We start from the raw sequence: 22,052 nt of genomic DNA, 5'->3' as shown, positions 1-22,052 counted from the left end.
TGCCCTCTGGTTCTAGTTTTTCGTACTAGTGGAAACATCTTTACGTCCACTCTCTAAGTTTGTCAGTATTCTGTAAGTTTTAGTGAGATCCCCTCTCATCCTTCTAAACCCCATTGAGTACAGACCCAGAGTCCTCAACCGCTCCTCATATGACAGACCCTTCATTCCCAGAATCATTCTTGTGCACCTCTTCTGGACTCCCTCCAAGGCTAGCACTTCCTTCCTTAGATTTGGGGCCCAAAACTGCTCTCAATATTCCAAATGGGGTCTGGCCAGAGCCTTCTACAGTCTCAGCAGTACATCACAGCTCTTGTATTCTAGCCCTCTCGACATGAATGCTAACTTTGCATTTGCCTTCCTAACTGCCAACTGAACCTGCATGTTAACACTAAGAGAATCCTGACCGAGGACTCCAAGTCCCTTTGTGCTTGAGTTTTCCAAAGTCTTTCCCCATTTAGAAAATAGCCTATGCTTCTATTCTTCCTATCAAAGTGCATAACCTCACACTTTTCCACATTGTATTCCATCTGTCACATCTTTGTCCATTCTCCTAGCCTGTGCAAGTCATTCTGCAGCCTCTGTGCTTCCTCAACACTACTTGTCTCTCTACCTATCTTTGTATCATTTACAAACTTAGCAACAATGCCCTCAGTTCCTTCTTCCAGTCGTTAATGTATATCATGACTAGCTATGGTCCCAACACTTGACCCCTGCGGAACACTGAGTCACCGGCTGCCATCCTGAAAAGGACCCATTTATCCCCACTCTTCTGCCAGTCAACCAATGTTCTATTCATGCCAGTACCTTGCCCCTATCACCATGGGCTCCTATCTCATTTAGCAGCCCCCTGTGCAGCACCTTGTCAAAGGACTTCTAGACATCTAATAGATCCGGTCCATTGCCTCTCATTTGTCTAACTTCCTCATTACTTCCTCAAAGAATTGTAGCAGATTTGTCGAGCATGACCTCCCCTTGACTAAGCCGTGCTGACTCAGCCCTATTTTACCATGCAGTTCCAAATGTAGTCTATCCGGTCCAGGTGATTTATCCAGCTTCAGAACTTTCAGCTTCCCCAGCACCTTCTCCTTCATGATGGTCACTGCACTCACCTCTGCCTCCTGTCTCTCTTAGAAGTTCTGGTATGCCACTGGTGTCTTTCACCGTGAAAACTGATGCGAAGTACCTATTCAGTTCCTCTGCCACCACCTTCACTATTCACTCATCACCACCACTGGTGGCAGCCATGTGTACCATCTGCAAGATGCACTGTAGGAGCTCACCATGGCTCCTTCAACCGTTACCATCTAGAAGGGCAAGGTCAGCAGATACCTGAGAATACCATTCCCTGCAAGTTACTCTCCAAGCCACACACCGCCCTGACACGGAATTATATCATCGTTCCTTCTCTGTCGTTGGGTAAAATTCCTGGAACTCCCAAACAGCACTACAGGTGTCCCTACACCACATGGACTGCAATTAATTCAAGAAGGCAGCTCACTACCACCTCCTAAAGGGCAGTTAGGGATGGACAATAAATGCTGGCCAGCGAAGCCCATATCCATAAACAAATATAAAAAATATAGCATTGGGGACCATGAGGAATCTGCTACTCGGGCGGCATGGTGGCCCAGTGGGTAGCACTGCTGCCTACGGCGCTGAGGACCAGGGTTGGATCCCGGCCCCAGGTCACTGTCTGTGTGGAGTTTGCACATTCTCCCAGTGTCTGCGTGGGTCTCACCCCCGCAACCCAAAGCTGTCCAGGTTAGGTGGATTGGCCACACTAAATTGCCCCTTAATTGGGGGAAAAAAGGAATCTGCTACTCTTCCAGCAGGGAATCCGTGTTGAATAGATTGTGTAACGTGGAACATGAAGGGATAGAAAGAATGAAATTTGATAATCAGTCCAATATGTAATGTTCTCAGATTGTTTAATTGTGGATTTGTGTACCTATGCTGTTTCTACATTTCTGATTACATGTTTTCCCTGCAGAAGAGGACCTACTGCACCAAAATTTGGACAGAAAAATGACAAGATTAAACAGTATGTGTCCAACATGATTATTTTTAGAATTCTACTGTTTTGTTTTGTGTAACCTTGAACTAATCTTGTGCAAAATGTGTATTTTTTCTAATTATGAATAATGAGAAGAATGTAAGGCAGTAGGCCCCAGGCTAGGTGACACCTATGGCATAGAATCCCTACAGTGTAGAAGCAGGCCATTTGGCCCATCATGTCTGCTCCGACCGACTGAAAGAGAACCCACCTCATGGCCATTCCACCTAACCCACACATCTTTGGACTGTGGGAGGAAATCGGAGCACCCAGAGGAAACCCACGCAGACACGAGGAGAATGTGCCAACTCCACACAGGTTAGCCAAGACGGGGCCAAACCCGGGTCCCTGGCGCTGTGAGGCAGCAGTGTTAACCACTGCGCCACCATGCCGCCCATAGTTGCAATATCCCTAGTTGCTGGCCTGTCAAATAGAATAATGTGGAATGTTCTAAGAATGCAATGTGAAAAATTATTTGAAGTAAAAATAATTATTTCACACTCAGATTTAAAACAAAATGCTAGTTTGTTTTTTTAAAAAAATATTTTATTGAAAATTTTTGGTCAACCAACACAGTACATTGTGCATCCTTTACACAATATTATAACAACACAAATAACAATGACCTATTTTATAAACAGAAAATGAATAAATAATAAATAACAAAAATGAAAACTAACCCTAATTGGCAACTGCCTTATCACAAGTAACACTCTCCAAAAATATAATTTAACAGTCCAATATATAATTATCTGTAGCAACGACCTATACATATTATACAGTATATATTAACAACCCTGAGAGTCCTTCTGGTTCCTCCTCTCTCCCCCCCCCCCCCCCCCCCCCGATCCTGGGCTGCTGCTGCTGCCTTCTTTTTTCCATTCCATCTATCTTTCTGCGAGGTATTCGACGAACGGTTGCCACCGCCTGGTGAACCCTTGAGCCGACCCCCTTAGAACAAACTTAATCCGCTCTAGCTTTATAAACCCTGCCATGTCATTTATCCAGGTCTCCACCCCCGGGGGCTTGGCTTCTTTCCACATTAGCAATATCCTGCGCCGGGCTACTAGGGACGCAAAGGCCAAAACATCGGCCTCTCTCGCCTCCTGCACTCCCGGCTCTTGTGCAACCCCAAATATAGCCAACCCCCAGCTTGGTTCGACCCGGACCCCCACTACTTTTGAAAGCACCTTTGTCACCCCCATCCAAAACCCCTGTAGTGCCGGGCATGACCAAAACATATGGGTATGATTCGCTGGGCTTCTCGAGCACCTCGCACACCTATCCTCCACCCCAAAAAATTTACTGAGCCGTGCTCCAGTCATATGCGCCCTGTGTAATACCTTAAACTGAATCAGGCTTAGCCTGGCACACGAGGACGACAAGTTTACCCTGCTTAGGGCATCTGCCCACAGCCCCTCCTCGATCTCCTCCCCCAGCTCTTCTTCCCATTTCCCTTTTAGTTCATCTACCATAGTCTCCCCTTCGTCCCTCATTTCCCTATATATATCTGACACCTTACCATCCCCCACCCATGTCTTTGAGATCACTCTGTCCTGCACCTCTTGTGTCGGGAGCTGCGGGAATTCCCTCACCTGTTGCCTCGCAAAAGCCCTCAGTTGCATATACCTGAATGCATTCCCTTGGGGCAACCCATATTTCTCGGTCAGCGCTCCCAGACTCGCGAACTTCCCATCCACAAACAGTCTTTCAGTTGCGTTATTCCTGCTCTTTGCCACATTCCATATCCCCCATCCATTCCCCCCGGGGCAAACCTATGGTTGTTTCTTATCGGGGACCCCCTCAAGGCTCTAGTCTTTCCCCTATGCCGTCTCCACTGTCCCCAAATCTTCAGTGTAGCCACCACCACCGGGCTTGTGGTGTAGTTCCTCGGTGAGAACGGCAATGGGGCTGTCACCATAGCCTGTAGGCTAGTCCCCCTACAGGATGCCCTCTCTAATATCTTCCACGCCGCTCCCTCCTCCTCTCCCATCCACTTACTCACCATTGAAATATTAGCCGCCCAATAATACTCACTTAGGCTCGGTAGTGCCAGCCCCCCCCTATCCCTGCTACGCTGTAAGAATCCCTTCCTCACTCTCGTGGTCTTCCCGGCCCACACAAAACCCATGATGCTCTTTTCAATCCTTTTAAGAAAAAAAAGCCTTCGTGATCACCACCGGGAGGCACTGAAACACAAAGAGGAATCTCGGGAGGACCACCATCTTAACCGCCTGCACCCTCCCTGCCAGTGACAGGGATACCATATCCCATCTCTTGAAATCCTCCTCCATTTGTTCCACCAACCGCGTTAAATTTAACCTATGCAATGTGCCCCAATTCTTGGCTATCTAGATCCCCAGGTAACGAAAGTCCCTTGTTACCTTCCTCAACGGTAGGTCCTCTATTTCTCTACTCTGCTCCCCTGGATGCACCACAAACAACTCACTTTTCCCCATGTTCAATTTATACCCTGAAAAATCCCCAAACTCCCCAAGTATCCGCATTATTTCTGGCATCCCCTCCACCGGGTCTGCCACATATAGTAACAAATCGTCCGCATACAAAGATACCCGGTGTTCTTCTCCTCCTCTAAGTACTCCCCTCCACTTCTTGGAACCCCTCAACGCTATCGCCAGGGGCTCAATCGCCAGTGCAAACAATAATGGGGACAGAGGGCATCCCTGCCTTGTCCCTCTATGGAGCCGAAAATATGCAGATCCCCGTCCATTCGTGACCACGCTTGCCATCGGGGCCCTATACAACAGCTGCACCCATCTAACATACCCCTCTCCAAAACCAAATCTCCTCAACACCTCCCACAAATAATCCCACTCCACTCTATCAAATGCTTTCTCGGCATCCATCGCCACTACTATCTCCGTTTCCCCCTCTGGTGGGGGCATCATCATTACCCCTAACAGCCTCCGTATATTCGTGTTCAGCTGTCTCCCCTTCACAAACCCAGTTTGGTCCTCGTGGACCACCCCCGGAACACATTCCTCTATTCTCATTGCCATTACCTTGGCCAGGATCTTGGCATCTACATTTAGGAGGGAAATAGGTCTATAGGACCCGCTACAATGCGGGTCCTTTTCCTTCTTTAAGAGAAGCGATATCGTTGCTTCAGACATAGTCGGGGGCAGTTGTCCCCTTTCCTTTGCCTCATTAAAGGTCCTCGTCAATACCGAGCGAGCAAGTCCACATATTTTCTATAGAATTCGACTGGGAATCCATCTGGTCCCGGGGCCTTTCCCGCCTGCATGCTCCTAATTCCTTTCACCACTTCTTCTACCTCGATGTGTGCTCCCAGTCCCACCCTTTCCTGCTCTTCCACCTTGGGAAATTCCAGCCGATCCAAAAAGCCCATCATTCTCTCCCTCCCATCCGGGGGTTGAGCTTCATATAATTTTTTATAAAATGTCTTGAACACTCCATTCACTCTCTCCGCTCCCCGCTCCATCTCTCCTTCCTCATCCCTCACTCCCCCTATTTCCCTCGCTGCTCCCCTTTTCCTCAATTGGTGTGCCAGCAACCTGCTCGCCTTCTCCCCATATTCGTACTGTACACCCTGTGCCTTCCTCCATTGTGCCTCTGCAGTGCCCGTAGTCAGCAAGTCAAATTCTACATGTAGCCTTTGCCTTTCCCTGTACAGTCCCTCCTCCGGTGCTTCCGCATATTGTCTGTCCACCCTCAAAAGTTCTTGCAGCAACCGCTCCCGTTCCTTACTCTCCTGCTTCCCTTTATGTGCCCTTATTGATATCAGCTCCCCTCTAACCACCGCCTTCAGCGCCTCCCAGACCACTCCCACCTGGACCTCCCCATTATCATTGAGTTCCAAGTACTTTTCAATGCACCCCCTCACCCTTAGACACACCCCCTCATCTGCCATTAGTCCCATGTCCATTCTCCAGGGTGGGCGCCCTCCTGTTTCCTCCCCTATCTCCAAGTCTACCCAGTGTGGAGCGTGATCCGAAATGGCTATAGCCGTATACTCCGTTCCCCTCACCTTCGGGATCAACGCCCTTCCCAGCACAAAAAAGTCTATTCGCGAGTAGACTTTATGGACATAGGAGAAAAACGAGAACTCCTTACTCCTAGGTCTGCTAAATCTCCACGGGTCTACACCTCCCATCTGCTCCATAAAATCTTTAATTACCTTGGCTGCTGACGGCCTCCTTCCAGTCCTGGACTTCGACCTATGCAGCCCTGGTTCCAACACCGTATTAAAATCTCCCCCCATTATCAGCTTTCCCATCTCTAGGTCCGGAATGCGTCCTAGCATCCGCCTCATAAAATTGGCATCATCCCAGTTCGGGGCATATACGTTTACCAAAACCACCGTCTCCCCCTGTAGTTTGCCACTCACCATCACGTATCTGCCCCCGTTATCCGCCACTATAGTCTTTCCCTCGAACATTACCCGCTTCCCCACTAATATAGCCACCCCCCTGTTTTTCGCATCTAGCCCCGAATGGAACACCTGCCCCACCCATCCTTTGCGTAGCCTAACCTGGTCTATCAGTTTCAGGTGCGTTTCCTGTAACATAACCACATCTGCCTTAAGTTTCTTAAGGTGTGCGAGTACCCGTGCCCTCTTTATCGGCCCGTTCAGCCCTCTCACGTTCCACGTGATCAGCCGGGTTGGGGGGCTTCCTCCCCCCCCCCCCTTGTCGATTAGCCATCCCCTTTTTCCAGCTCCTCACCCGGTTCCCACGCAGCTGTATCTCCCCCAGGCGGTGCCCCCCCGCCCATCCCCTCCCATACCAGCTCCCCCCTCTCCCCAGCAGCAGCAACCCAGTAATTCCCCCCCCCCCCGCTAGATCCCCCGCTAGCGTAATTACTCCCCCCATGTTGCTCCCAGAAGTCAGCAAACTCTGGCCGACCTCGGCTTCCCCCCGTGACCTCGGCTCGCACCGTGCGACGCCCCCTCCTTCCTGCTTCTCCATTCCCGCCATGATTATCATAGCGCGGGAACCAAGCCCGCGCTTCTCCCTTGGCCCCGCCCCCAATGGCCAATGCCCCATCTCCTCCACCTCCCCTCCTCCCCCCATCACCACCTGTGGAAGAGAGAAAAGTTACCACATCGCAGGATTAGTACATAAACTCCTCTTTCCCCCCTTTTAACCCCCCTCTTCGCCCCCCACATTCGCCCCACCACTTTGTTCAAACGTTCTTTTTAATAACCCGCTCATTCCAGTTTTTCTTCCACAATAAAAGTCCACGCTTCATCCGCCGTCTCAAAGTAGTGGCGCCTCCCTCGATATGTGACCCACAGTCTTGCCGGTTGCAGCATTCCAAATTTTATCTTCTTTTTATGAAGCACCGCCTTGGCCCGATTAAAGCTCGCCCTCCTTCTCGCCACCTCCGCACTCCAGTCTTGATAAACGCGGATCACCGCGTTCTCCCATTTACTGCTCTGAGTTTTCTTTGCCCATCTAAGGACCATTTCTCTATCCTTAAAACTGAGGAATCTCACCACTATGGCTCTGGGAATTTCTCCTGCCCTCGGTCCTCGCGCCATCACTCGGTATGCTCCCTCCACCTCCAACGGACCCGCCGGGGCCTCCACTCCCATTAACGAGTGCAGCATCGTGCTCACATATGCCCCGACGTCCGCTCCCTCCGCACCTTCAGGAAGACCAAGAATCCTCAGGTTGTTCCTCCTTGCGTTGTTCTCCAGTGCCTCCAACCTTTCCACACATCGTTTCTGATGCGCCTCATGCATCTCCGTCTTCACCACCAGGCCCTGTATGTCGTCCTCATTTTCGGCTGCCTTTGCCTTCACGACCCGAAGCTCCCGCTCCTGGGTCTTTTGTTCCTCCTTTAGCCCTTCGATCGCCTGTAGTATCGGGGCCAACAGCTCCTTCTTCATTTCCTTTTTGAGCTCTTCCACACAGCATTTCAAGAACTCTTGTTGTTCAGGGCCCCATGTTAAACTGCCACCTTCCGACGCCATCTTGGTTTTTGCTTGCCTTCCTTGCCGCTGTTCTAAAGGATCCACTGCAATCCGGCCACTTTCTCCTCCTTTTTTCATCCGTATCCAGGGGGGATTCCCTTCTGGTTTACCGCACAGTGTTTTTAGCCGTCAAAATTGCCGTTGGGGCTCCTATCAAGAGCCCAAAAGTCCGTTTCACCGGGAGCTGCAGAAACGTGCGACTCAGCTGGTCATCGCCGCACCCGGAAGTCAACAAAATGCTAGTTGTAAGGGTGTAGACGTAATGAGATAAAGTTTTCACACCCATTTCATTTACTTTAAACACACATATATTTTAGACAGGGGAAGACCATTGGCCCATGTTCAGTGATTCTGGGATAGGGCACCTTCTAATGAAATAAATCCTGCTAAAATAGGTCATTTATAAATCGCGATCCACTCGGCTCCTCTTCTCCAGCAGCAAAAGTCTTCAATTAGGCTGCTGCTGTGTTTTGAGACACTAGGTGTGTTGCTCTTGTAGAGAGCCAGTACAGATACAACAGGCTGAAAGGCCTCCTTCTGCACTCTTTAAGATTCTATGATGCATTCAATGCCAAACTGAGAGGAGCAGTACTAGTGCAGTGCAAACGTAGTCCAGACTAACACACTGGCCATCTGAAGAACATACAGTTGGTGTGGCAATAAATCTATTTCCTCCATGGTAAAAGTATGACTTCTATAAAGCATCATTCCTTGATGCCTGAATACAAATTGCAAAATAATACATTGGCTTGAACCCCACCACACTTAACTCAATAGATTAAGCCAAAATCTTGATTTTCTTGAGCTGCTTGGTAGAAAGCTGAAAACTAAGTTCACCATGCATGTACTTCAAATGTCTTTGACTGATTCCACCTTTGCTCTTGTTCTGACCTTGATACTTTCCACAATTTATTAAATGATGCCAACTACATGAAAAATCAAAACTTGTATTTCAGGAAAAAAAAATACATCAATGCTTCCTTCCAAAAATTTACTATATTGCGAAGATAAAACTTTGGGTCTGCCATTTAGGTCTAACATGAGAAATTTCTTCAGTTGAAGGGTTGTGAATCTTTGGAATGCTGGACCTAGAGAGCTGTGAATGCTCAGTCATTGAGTATGTTGCCAGTAAGGTGAATTGAGGTAGAAGATCACTGATAGCATTTTTTTTTAATAAACATTTTATTGAGTTTTTTTGGTGTAGTAACAACAACAAAATAAACAATATACATGAAACCATAAACATCTGCAAAAGCCATTTCCCTCTCGTACAGGTCCCACCCTTATTAACCCCGTACTCTAATCTAAACTACTCCCCCCCCCCCCCCCCTTCCGCCTGCTGACGAATAATTTCCCGCAAAGAAGTTGACGAACGGTTGCCACCTCCAGGTGAACCCTAACAGTGACCCTGTCAAGGCAAACTTGATTTTCTCCAAACAGAGAAAGCCTAGCCATGTCCGATAGCCAGGTCTCCGACTTAGGGGGCTTTGAGTCCCTCCATGCTAATAGTATCCGTCTCCGGGCTACCAGGGAAGCAAAGGCCTGAACGTCTGCCTCTTTCTCCTCCTGGATTCCCGGGTCTTCTGACAGCGCGAAAATCGCCACCTCTGGACTCAGCACCAGCCTTGTTTTTAACACCGTGGACATGACGTCTGCAAACCCCTGACAAAATCCCCTCGGCTTTGGACACTGATATCTTATTGAATGTCAGTACAAGCTTGAAGGGCCTAAAGGCCTGCTCCATCTCCAATTTCTTATGTTATGTTACCTCTCTCTCGCTCAATGTGATAAGGTGCATATTTGTATTTGATCACATTCACAGGTTCAGGCAATGAAGCGTAATGACTGTGAGCAAATGCACAATCTGTTTTGAGCAATCGTCCCACAGGCAACACTGAAAAGAGCCATCAGTTAATTTTTTTTAGTGATATTGGTTTAGTTGAGTTGAATATTGCACGTTGGCTTGAATATCCTGAGAACTCCCTTTTTTGAAGGGAATCATAGGTTCCTTCACATCAGTCTGATCCATTGCGGTAAACAGCTGGGACTTGGGTTTAATGTTTTGTTCAAAGGATGACAATTCTGTCAGTGGATGCCTCTGTCAGTATTGCACTGTGCCAACTGAGACAGGGGCTGGTTTAGCTCACTGAGCTAAATCGCTGGCTTTTAAAGCAGACCAAGGCAGGCCAGCAGCACGGTTCAATTCCCGTACCAGCCTCCCCGAACAGGTGCCGGAATGTGGCGACTAGGGGCTTTTCACAGTAACTTCATTGAAGCCTACTCGTGACAAGCGATTTTCATTCATTTCATTTCATTTCATGAGCTCAAACTCTAGTAGCGGGTGATCAGAGCTCAAAAGTGCAACCAACTTAATCAATCTGCACATAAATATCTTCAAGATAAAGAGAAGAAACTGTGAATAATGGAAATCCAAAGTTAAAGCAGAAACGTTCACACTTTATAAATACTGAAACTAAAGTTATTATTTCCACTTCACTAAGAAGAAAGGCCTTGCTGTAAATGTTAAATTGTCTTTTGTCCTAGAACCCGAGTGTGAACTTAAGGCATTTAATATTTTTATTGCCTCTTTTCCCTTCAAGTTATCCAGTCTACATGCCAAGCACAGCCCCTTGGTGAAGGGCAATAGCAATAAAATGGGTGCTACATTCAGTACTGGATAATCCTGGGGGATGTTGCACCAGAATGCTGACAGCCTCATGGGCATTTAGCATGTTTTTAACATGGTATTATAGGTCAGCTACAGTAGCGTAGTCTTTTAATTTGGAGTCAACTAAATCTGGGGTCTCAACCTCAAAATGAGTTATTTCCCGACCACTTCTTTTTTAAAATCTGAAACTTCTCCTCTCATTTGCCATTTCTCCCTACATGTAACACACATGGGCTTTGCATTCTTATTTGCATTAGCACAATTGACAAAACCAAAGCTCAAGGAATCCTCTTTACACTGCTTTGTTCCCGAGTTAAATTTGTTCTTTGTAGGCTGTTAACCAGAGGCCCTGGAGCTCTGTACAGATCTAACACTAGCACTGCTCTGTCCTGCCATGTGCATTACAGAGCAGCTCTCTCCAGCAGACTCTGTTGTGAGATCCTGTCCAATAGGTAAACTTGTAAGGATCTTCCTGTTATTCCTTGTCTGCCACTTGCTTTTCCTTTTAATTTCTGTTGTTTCAATTTTTGTACTTGGGCAGTTAATGGGACCCATGCCTTTAAGATGGACTTCATCTTTAATTTTAAAGAAAGAAATTCCAGCAGGGTGTGCTGTTTGGTCTGATATAAGTGATGACACCCTCTTTTGAGTTTTTTCTCTCCCTGAAAGGGTAAACCTCTCTCAAACACCCGGTTGGAGACACTGTTTTCTCCTCACTAAAGCTGGAGGACAATGTAGTGAAACTGGAAACCAAGAAAGATTAAAACTCAGGCTGCGAACTCGGTTTGAGGGGAGACAAAGAAAATCTTAAAGAAATCCAGACAAGCCACCAGCTGAAGGCTGGGCCAGTTGTTTAAAACACTTTTTTTTTTAAATCTTGTATGGGGAACTTTGTTCTTATGTTAGAAATGCTTTTGGTCGTTCTGGTGGAGTTGAAAACAGGCAATAATTAAACAGGCCTGAGGCAGAACTTTTGAGTGAAGGACCAGGTTAATAAAAGTTAAAGCGAGTCCCCCAGGGGAAACGCGACATCCTGGGGGTTCTGACTGAACGCTCCTTCCAGAAGATCCTAGTTGGCAATACAACCAGTGGTTCCAATCACTGCGTCCTGGGAGAACAGCCTGCCGCTGCAACAACATCAACATCCGAAACAAGGATACTCCTCTTCCATTTCATATTAATCCTCATTTATACCCCTCCCTTTGTGGTGTCTGTCTTGTGTGTGTTTGGCGAGCGGGTGAGACAGTAAAAGGGGGGGGGGGGGGGGGGTAGTAGCTGTTAGCTAGCTGAAGTTATGACATTAATATTTGTTTAATACCCTTTCTTCATGGCTGTATTGAAACAAGAATGGTTATTTTTTGATACTAATGTATCAACTCTAACTTAAAAAGAAATGCTTTGTTTGGATTCTGAACAAACTTGTTAAATGTTCTTTCTACATCAGATACTGGGTTCCATTTAGAAATTTGGATGCCAACAATTGGGTATTTTCTATTCATAGTTTTTTTTGTGTTGACATCCTTTTTAAAAGTCACAGTACTGGCACAAACACTCATGCTTATTTTGTACTACCTAATGGATTTTACTTTAAACTAGCCACCTTTTACTTCAGTGTTCAATTCTGGTCGCCACACTACCAGAAGGATGTGGAGGCTTTAGAGAGGGTGCAGAAGAGATTTACCAGAATGTTGCCTGGTATGGAGGGCATTAGCTATGAGGAGCGGTTGAATAAACTCGGTTTGTTCTCACTGGAACGAAGGAGGTTGAGGGGAGACCTGATAGAGGTATACAAAATTATGAGGGGCATAGACAGAGTGGATAGTCAGAGGCTTTTCCCCAGGGTAGAGGGGTCAATTACTAGGGGGCATAGGTTTAAGGTGAGAGGGGCAAGGTTTAGAGTAGATGTACGAGGCAAGTTTTTTACGCAGAGGGTAGTGGGTGCCTGGAACTCGCTACCGGAGGAGGTGGTGGAAGCAGGGACGATAGTGACATTTAAGGGGCATCTTGACAAATACATGAATAGGATGGGAATAGAGGGATACGGACCCAGGAAGTGTAGAAGATTTTAGTTTAGTCGGGCAGCATGGTCGGCATGGGCTTGGAGGGCCGAAGGGCCTGTTCCTGTGCTGTACATTTCTTTGTTCTTGTTCTTTGTTCACAGTACGAATTGCATATCTGCATAATCTCCTTGTGAAGGTATGTCTGAATTTGAATGATTGATATAATGTTAATGATTCTCCATGTAAGAGGAATTTTCAGCGCTTGCATTTCTATGCTGAAGCATTGCAGCCTCCTGAAACTATGGTTGTTGACATAACTTTAAACAAAGTTTGTTTTATTTAGGATGAGATATTCACTTGCAATGTTCATTTTAAAAATGACAAAACCTTTTACAAGATGGCTTAATTAGACTAAAGCAACTACCAAATACATATATATATATGTTACAACACAGAAACAGGCCATCCAGCTCAAACATCCATGACATTGTTCTGCCTCCACTTGTACAAATAATTTCAAACACATTTACCCACCCTATTCCCATTTTACTTCATCTTCTTTTCCTTCATCCATCTTTACTTTCATCCACCTTTCCCATCTAATCTTGAATGTTGCCACAGTTTCTTCCTGAACCCTGGAAATGAATTCTCCTGCTTCTCTCATTTCTGTGTAAAGTGGTTTCTGATGCTTTCTCTTCCAAATCTCTTGAATTTAATCTCATGTCAATGACTCTTCATTCTAAGACCTGTCAACCATAGAAATAGCCTGAGCTACCTATCATAGAATCATAGAGTGTACAGTGCAGGAGGAGGCCATTTGGCCCATCGAGTCTGCACAGGCCCTTGGAAAGAGCACCCCACTTAAGCCCACGCCTCCACCATATCCCTGGAACCCAGTAACCCATTCTAACCTTTTTGAACACTGAGGGCAATTTATCATGGCCAATCCACCTAACCTGCATATCTTTGGACTGTGGGAGGAAACTGGAGAACCCGGAGGAAACCCACGCAGACAAGGGGAGAACGTTCAGACTCCGCACAGACAGTGACCCAAGCCGGGAATCGAAACTGGGACCCTGGAGCTGTGAAGCAACTGTGCTACTGTGCTGCCCTGTCCCATCCCATCATGTTATGATTTTGAAATACTTTAAAATTAATATGCATTCTAATGAAAATCACTAAGTTTTAAACCTTTCCTCGCGTGGCATCGCAAAAATCTTTGTTTGCCTCCAATGGTGTAGAATCCAATCCTGCACATCGTACTCTAACTAACCTTTAAGGTTTTATAATAAATTAAATATATTAGTATATCATTAAATTTTGATTTTCATGCAACGTATTATTGTCTTATTTTAAAACGTGGAATTATCACGAGATGGGAACCTATGCAAGGAGTCAGAGAAAGAGGGAGCAAGGACAAAATCAAAAGGTAGAAAAGTGATAGGTGTAGAAACCAAGGGCAAAATTCAAACAGGGTAATAGAGAACAATATTGGGAGCAAGACAAACAATGTGGAAAAGACAAACTTAAAGGCTCTGTGCCTTAATGCATGGAGCATTTGCAGTAAAGTGGATGAACTAATCGCGCAGATAGATATAAATGGGTATGATATAATTGGGATTACGGAGACATGGCTGCAGAGTGAACAGGGATGGGAACTGAATGTCCCAGGGTTTTCAGTGTTTAGGAAGGACAGGCATAAAAGAAAAGGTGGTGGGTTGACACTGCTGGTCAGTAGTGAGAAAGGATATTAACTCTAACAATGTGGAATCTGTATGGGTAGAGTTGAGAAATACCATGAGGCAGAAAACATTAATGGGTGTCATTTATAGAGCCCCAAACTGCAGTGGTGAGGTTAGGAATGGCATTAAACATGAAATTAGAAATGCATGTAATAAGGGAATCTTGGTGATCATGGGTGATTTTAATCTTCTCATAGATTGGGCAAATCAAACTAGCCACAATGAGTTGAGGAGGGATTCCTGAAGTGTATACGGGATGGCTTTCTTGACCAATATGTGGAGGAACCAACTAGAGAGCAGGCCATCTTAGACTGGGTACTGTGTAATGAGAAGAGACTCATTGCCAATTTTGCAGTGCGAGACCCTTTGGGGATGAGCGACTATAACATGATGGTATTTTTTATCAAGGTGGAGAGTGAAGTAGTTGACTCGGAGACTAGGGTGCTGAAGTTTAATAAAGGAAACTATGAAGATATGAGAAGTGAGTTGGCCTTGATAGATTGGGGAGAGTTTCTGAAAGGGGTGACAATGGATAGACAATGGCAAACATTCAAGGAACGCATGGGGGAACTACAGCAACTGTTCATTCCTGTCTGGCACAAAAGCAAAGGGGGCAAGAGGACCAATCCATGATTTACAAAGGAAATTAGAAATAGTATCCGATCCAAGGAAGAAACATATAGATTGGCCAAGGAAAATAAATAGGTCTGAGGATTGGGAGCAGTTTAGAATTCAGCAATGAAAGACGAAGGGATTGATTAAGAAGGGAAAAGTACAGTATGAAAGGAAGCTTGCAGGGAACATAAAGACTGACACTAAGAGTTTCTATAGATATGTGAAGAGAAAGAGATTGGTGAAGAGAAATGTAGGCCCCCTACAGACAGAAACAGGGGAATGAATAATAAGGGACAAAGAAATACCTGAGCAATTGAATACATACTTTGGTTCTGTCTTCACAAATCAGATACCAGAAATGTTGGAGAATGAAAGGTTTAGTGAGAGGGGAGAACAGAGGGAGATCAACATTAGTAGAGAAATGGTGCTGGGAAAATTGATGGGATTGAAGGCCGATAAATCCCTAGGGCCTGAGAATCTGCATCCCAGAGTGCTTAAGAAGGTGGCTCTGGAAATAGTGGGTGCATTGGTGGTCATCTTCCGGGATTCTATAGACTCTGGAACAGTCCCTGCAGATTGGAGGGTAGCTCACATCACTCCAATATTCAAAAAGGGAGGTGGAGAGAAAGCAGGGAATTATAGACCAGTAAGCCTAATATCGGTAGTGGGGAAAATGCTTGAATTCATTAACAAGGACTTTATAGCCGAACATTTAGAAAGCAGTGTCAGGATCAATCAGAGTCGGCATGGATTTATGAAGGGAAAACCATGCTTGACAAATCTGTTGGAATTCTTTGAAGGTGTAATCAGTACAGTTGACAAGGAGGAGCCAGTCGATTTGGTATATTTGGACTTTCAGAAGGCGTTTGACAAAGTCCCGTATAAGAGATTAAAGTGCATGGGATTGGGGGAAATGTGTTGAGGTGGATAGAAAACTGGTTGGCAGAGAGGAAACAAAGTGTAGGGATTAATGGGTACTTTCCAAATTGGCAGGCAGTAACTAGTGGGGTACCACAGGGATCGGTGCTGGGACCCCAACTATTCACAATATATATTAATGATTTGGATAAGGGGACAAAATGTAACATCTCAAAATTTGCAGATGATATCAAGTTAGGTGGGAGGGTGCATTGTGACGAGGATGCAGGGATCCTACAGCATGATCTGGACAGGTTGGGCGAGTGGGCAAATCAATGGCAGATGCAGTATAATTTGGATAAGTGTGAGGTTATTCACTTTGGAAGCAAAAACAGGGAGTCATATTACTACCTGAATGGTTGTAAATTGGGAGAGCGGAGTGTGCAGCGTGATCTGGGTGTCCTTGTGCACCAGTCGCTGAAGGTAAGCATGCAGGTGCAGCAGGCAGTAAAGAAGGCTAATGGTATGTTGGCCTTCATTGCGAGAGGTTTCGAGTATAGTAGCAGGGATGTGTTGCTGCAATTATACAGGGCTTTGGTGAGGCCACATCTGGAGTATTGTGTGCAGTTTTGGTCTCCTTCTCTGAGGAAGGATGTTCTTGCTCTCAAGGGAGTGCAGCGAAGGTTTACCAGACTGATTCCAGGGATGGCGGGATTATCATATGAGGAGAGATTGATTAGGTTGGAATTGTTTTTTAAAAAGTGCCAGACATTGATTCTCTCTCTCTCCACCCCCCCCCCCCCAGTTTCTTATGTAAGCGATATCAAAATTAATATGTAGTGATTAACGGGCCTTAATGAGCCACTGTTTCAGTAAAATAAAGAAACAACTTGATTAATGCTGGATTGAAATTATGGTTTCCCTTGTGTATTAAGAATGTGCTAAACTCAACACCACAAATAGTGTGTGTTTGAGTCTTTAATGGGAAGTATATTGTCCTCTTAAGCTTTAATTTTCCTCGCTTGCACAAGCAACAGAAACGTAAGGCTGTGTGTCACAATACATTATATTTGATCCTCATTTAAATACCTTTACTGTCCTTTTAAAATAAAAGTATTTTTTCCAGAACCTCATGATCGATTGTTACAATCTTAAATAGATCCAGCTATTTAAGTTTTAAATTGGGGAGAGAACTGTAGGATTGAGATTCCTCAACATGAATCATGAGTAAATGGCTACATCAGTTAATATCTCAACCCCAAAATAACATGATTGAAAACATTTTATGTGAAATCTGGAGACAGTCGGGGCTGTGATATGAACCACACATTGAGTCTTGTACCTCGTCTTCTCAATATTGCAGTTGTCTGTATCTAATAAGTCACGGACCGTAGACATCTCCTCATTCTTTTACACTGCATTCCCATATTTTAGATATATATTTTTGGCCACAGAAATATTCATATAGAAATAATCATTAACAGCTAGAAATCTAGCACTGCTGGCTTGTCCTTTCATTTTTTTTTGCAGATAATATGTTCCATTTCTCTAATCCCATAAATCCCAACTCTAGTTCTAAATACCATTGCATTGAGGACATTTAGTATTAAGTTTTGGCCAACGCTTGCAATGAATTAACAAATAATGGGTCAGATTTTGCTGCTGAAATAATGGTGACTCTAATTGCATTCAGTCATGTATATGTAACTGATGAAAACCTTTTGTGGGGCAGGTGTACAGGTAGCTAAAAGTTACCGTTCAATTTGCGCATCTCCAACATTTTTATTGCAAAAAACGTCATTTTGCTCTTTGTCTCACCATGTACATGCATTGAGCGTCATAGAGTTTTCTGAATTTGCCAATACATATCAACTAAATCTACCACATGTATTTAAGGCTTTCAATTATAAGCTTAAGTACACTTTTAACAATTGCTAATTTCTGCCAGGCAGCCACACTGGCAGTAAAAATGATCAGTTTCAAGTATGGGGGCTCATTTTCTCAGACTTGACATTTTTTGTGCTGATTTTAAAAATGATTTGTAAAATATCCCTCCAGTCCCTTTCGGACTCACAAATCAATATTTTATCCATTTTATTTCTATCCCTGTTTTGACATTGAAAATTCCACTTTAATTCATCCTACTTTTCAGGCTTTCTGCTATTTATTTCCCAATCCTAAATCACCTTGGTTTAAAGACATACCTTTTTTTTGAGCCCTGTTCCCTCTAGTTCCAGGTACCCTGTTTCCCTCGCTATGTTGTCATCAGCTTGTACTTCTGAAACTTTGTGGACAAAACTCTTTTCAGCTGAAGGGTACAGGGGCAAGTCTAAGTAAAGACAGGTGCCATAAATTCCCTTCTACAACAAAATATCAAATGAAAAATGTCCTGTCACTGTATCGAGCAAAATTATATATTTTTTCCTCTTAGTCCGTATGTTTCTTACCTCTGAAAGTCACTCTGATCTAAACTCATATTCTTTGTTTGCACATTTCTGCTCTCTGTATTGAATGATATTTGGACAACTAGGTTACACAGGAAGGAAGAAGATTTTGCAAACAAGATAAATTTAGAATCCCTGATAATATTCCTACTCCACACTTATTTGTATTGACCTGCAGTTAGCTCCTCCACCAACATTTTATGTAAGTATAGTAATAAAAAACTAATCATTTTAATGGGCTGCTTACAAATCTTATTGTCATGATTAAATGTCCAGGTAATTGGTGGAACCAACTGATCCCTGTTCTGTAACTTGTTGATTTGAGAAAATAATTTAACTGAGGATTAAGCAAGGCAAAGCTAATGTGATACATGTGAAGGAAACTGCTTTTGAGCTTTATTGTTGGCATAAAATATTGTGAATGTTTCCTGTGGTTCACAATACCCAGTCAAAACAAGTTTATACCTTTGCAGACTTGCCAACCTTGAGGCTTACCACTCTGACACCAACTTGGAAGTTGCACACAGTGCAATTATTAAATCACGGGCACTGAGTTTTGAAGTTATGATATTTATAATAAGGAACACTTGTGGTTTAAATATGACAGTGCTATCTAGTATCCACATTCAACAAATGTAAGAGAGTTCAAAAATGTTCTTGGATGTAACTTGATGCTCGCGTAATGTTATTGTTTACCATGTAACAGATTGAATCATGGTATATCTATACCTTCAGACTCCATTTCACGAAAAACAAATCCATGCGAATTATTACAATTAGTCAGATAAAAGAAGATGAAATTACAGATCCACCGATGTAACATTACCACTCTAACGATTTGCTTTCTACCAGAATCTATTTCAACCATATTTTCAATGTTATTTTGCATTTATGATTTCAAAATTAATTTCAGTTGTGGTAATTGAGTGGGTACTTGTATTATGTGTTGAGATACCGGAAGTAGCACAAGTTTGATCTGTTGCTTTGCTAAGTTCAGCCAGTGTTGCAGTAGGATGCCACAACTATTTCTATTGGCAGGAGGCTTGGTGACTTTAATATAATTATCAAAAGTACCAGAGGGAGATGAGAATTTTATTTTGGCGCTGCGAGTTCCCATCTGGAATTGGATGTATACTTGAAAATAATTATTTACAGCGAGTGGGTCTAATTGGAAAGCTCTTTCAACGAGCATGCACAGTGGCTTCCTTGTTCTAATCATTCTATAATTCTAGTTCACATTCTTGATTATGGTACCCTAGCTGGAAAGTGTGCTGTGTGGAAACTTGTTAACTAAGGACAGGATCAGAATAGAAACCATAATGACAAACTTGTCATTAATAGTGCCTTTCCGGGCATCCCCAAGCACTTCACAGTCAATGAAGTACTTCTGAATTGCAATTATTATTGTAGTGTTGGGAAACATAGTAGCCAATTTATATGCAGCCAAATCTTTCTTTCAGCAATTTGATAAATGTCAAAATTAACTATTTTAATGATGGTTAAGGGATACATTTGGTTCACCACAGCAGAACTGCTCCACTATTCAAATAGTGCCTTTACATCTATTTAATTCACTTGAGGGAACAAACAGAACCTCAATTTAACGCTTCATCAGAAAAACAGTTCCAACTGATGATACAAATCCTTAGTGCTGTCCTGAAATATCAGCCTACATTATTTCTCTGAAGAGTCTTTAGCCAACGACATCTGGATCAAAAGAGAAGACTGGTACCCTTGAACCAAAACTGATATCTCAAAGTTGAATCACAATGGTCCCCAGCTTGCACAAATCAAGTGACCTCCAATTAACCATTGTTTTCTGTTGTTCTACATAGCCATTTGGACATCTGGAACTGTAGGGTCAGCAAGGAGTTGTAATTTGACTCTGCAGTCTGTACTGTCAAAGGGATATTTCCAATCTTGATATCTATTGAGAGAACACTACTAGAATATATGCTTGTACTGTATAATTATTGAGCGAGAGCAAACTTAGAAACATAGGTATATACATGTGAATTAGGAGCAGGAGTTGGCCACTCAGACCCTCGAGCCTGTTCGCCATTCAATAAGATCATGGCTGACCTGATTGTGACCTCAATTCCACATTCCTTCATACCCCCAATAGCTTTTCACCCCCTTGCTTATCAAGAACCAGTTCCACGTTAGGCAGTGATGTCCTGTGAGTTGAACGACACACCAACACTTACTGTTTGGACTCCCAACAAAAAGATGACCAATTGATTGAAGTGAGACTGTCCGTGTCTAGAACTATAGTCAAATAAGAGACCAAGCCATCTGGAGAAGAGAGACAACACTGTGGGGAGAATAATGACATGTTAGTTTGATTTACCAAAGAGCAATTCTTTTTGGTATCTGGTCGTTTGAAATTGCCATTGATGTTTCAATTCAAGAAAATTGCAAGGAGCAGCATCAACAGATGTATGTGGTCTTTCTCAACTTCATGAAAGCCTTTGGCTCTTACCACTTCGAAGGCTTATTTGGCCCCCTCAGAAATTTGTCGCCTACTCCACAATAACGTGTAAGCAATGATCCTCACCAACGGAACAACCACATTTTAGTGAAAACTGGGATTAACCAAAACTTTGTCTTTACACCAACGCTGTTCTCCATCTTCCTCTTTGCGATATTGCACCTCACCTCCAACAAACTGCATACAGGCATGAAAGTAATCTGAAGAATAGATGGGAAACTGTTCAACCCACATTGACTGCCTTTAAAGCCAAAATCACTTTAACTTCAGTCATTGAGCTTCAGTATGCTTGGGTGCGTGTTGACTCAGAAACTGAGCTCCGGCTGATTCTTAACTCCTCCGAAGTATATGATTAAATAGGTCTTTCACTTAACATACGGAAAACACAGATCCTCACCCACACAGCTCCCACAGGATAACCTGCATAATCTGTTTAGATCAACGGCAGGATCCTGGAAAACGTAGACCATTTTCCACATCTTGGGAGCCTTTTTTTGACAAAGGCAGACAAACAGGATGAAATTCATCATTGCTTCTGATGTGCCTGCTTGCACTTCGACCAACTGAGGAAATCAGAATTAAGACCAGGATCTCGAACCTGAGAGTAAGGTCATGGATTATCAGGCAGCAGTGGTCCCCGCCCACTTACATGTTTCAGAACTTGGACAGTATAGAGCAGGCACCTCAAAAGCACCAGTGCTGCCTTTGCAAGATCTGATAAGTCTGAAGCCAATATGCCCAATATCGAGGTGCTAATGGTTCAAAAACAGCTCCTTGGGGCAGGATATGTCAATCGTATATGACAACAGAAAGTGCTAGAAAAACTCAGCAAGTCTGGCAGAATCTATGGAGAGATAAACAGAGTTAATGTTTTGTGGAAAATATGACTCTTTGGAACTTCGGTTCCAAAGGAGAGACATATTGGATTCAAAACTGTAACTCTGTTTCTCTCCACAGATGCTGCCAGACCTGCTGAGTTTTCCTATCACTTTTCGTTTTTATTTAAACTCCAACGACCGCAACAGTTTATTTTTATAATGACATTCATATGCCTGACAGCAGATTCGAAAAGCTCTACTCAGGACTTGGTCGTTGCAGGAGACTCCCAGGAGGATAATAGAAACTCTCTAAGGATGTACTTAAAACATCCCTGAAGAGATCAAACATCCCGATTCATGAGAGTTCCTGGCATTTGACCAAAATGGCAAGGCTCGTTTGGGTA

The 22,052-nt window shown here is 44.1% G+C and overlaps 1 protein-coding gene across 3 annotated transcripts in view; it reads left to right on the top strand.

The window, feature by feature from the left end:
• vamp4 (vesicle-associated membrane protein 4) overlaps positions 1-22,052 on the top strand; it is a 150,724-nt gene that overhangs the window by 51,705 nt on the left and 76,967 nt on the right. For 2 of the 3 annotated variants that reach the window (XM_072511550.1, XM_072511549.1), the window contains exon 4: positions 1,991-2,041. The exons of the other annotated variant lie outside the window; for it this stretch is intronic. In XM_072511550.1, the coding sequence (XP_072367651.1) occupies positions 1,991-2,041 (51 nt within the window). The remainder of the gene's footprint in view (positions 1-1,990; positions 2,042-22,052) is intronic. 3 annotated transcript variants of the gene reach the window in all.

This window comes from Scyliorhinus torazame, chromosome 7 (assembly GCF_047496885.1).
Source record: "Scyliorhinus torazame isolate Kashiwa2021f chromosome 7, sScyTor2.1, whole genome shotgun sequence".
Lineage (NCBI taxonomy): Eukaryota > Metazoa > Chordata > Chondrichthyes > Carcharhiniformes > Scyliorhinidae > Scyliorhinus > Scyliorhinus torazame.
The sequence above is the reverse complement of the archived record's forward strand: the minus strand, read 5'-3'. Positions and strand labels throughout refer to the sequence as shown.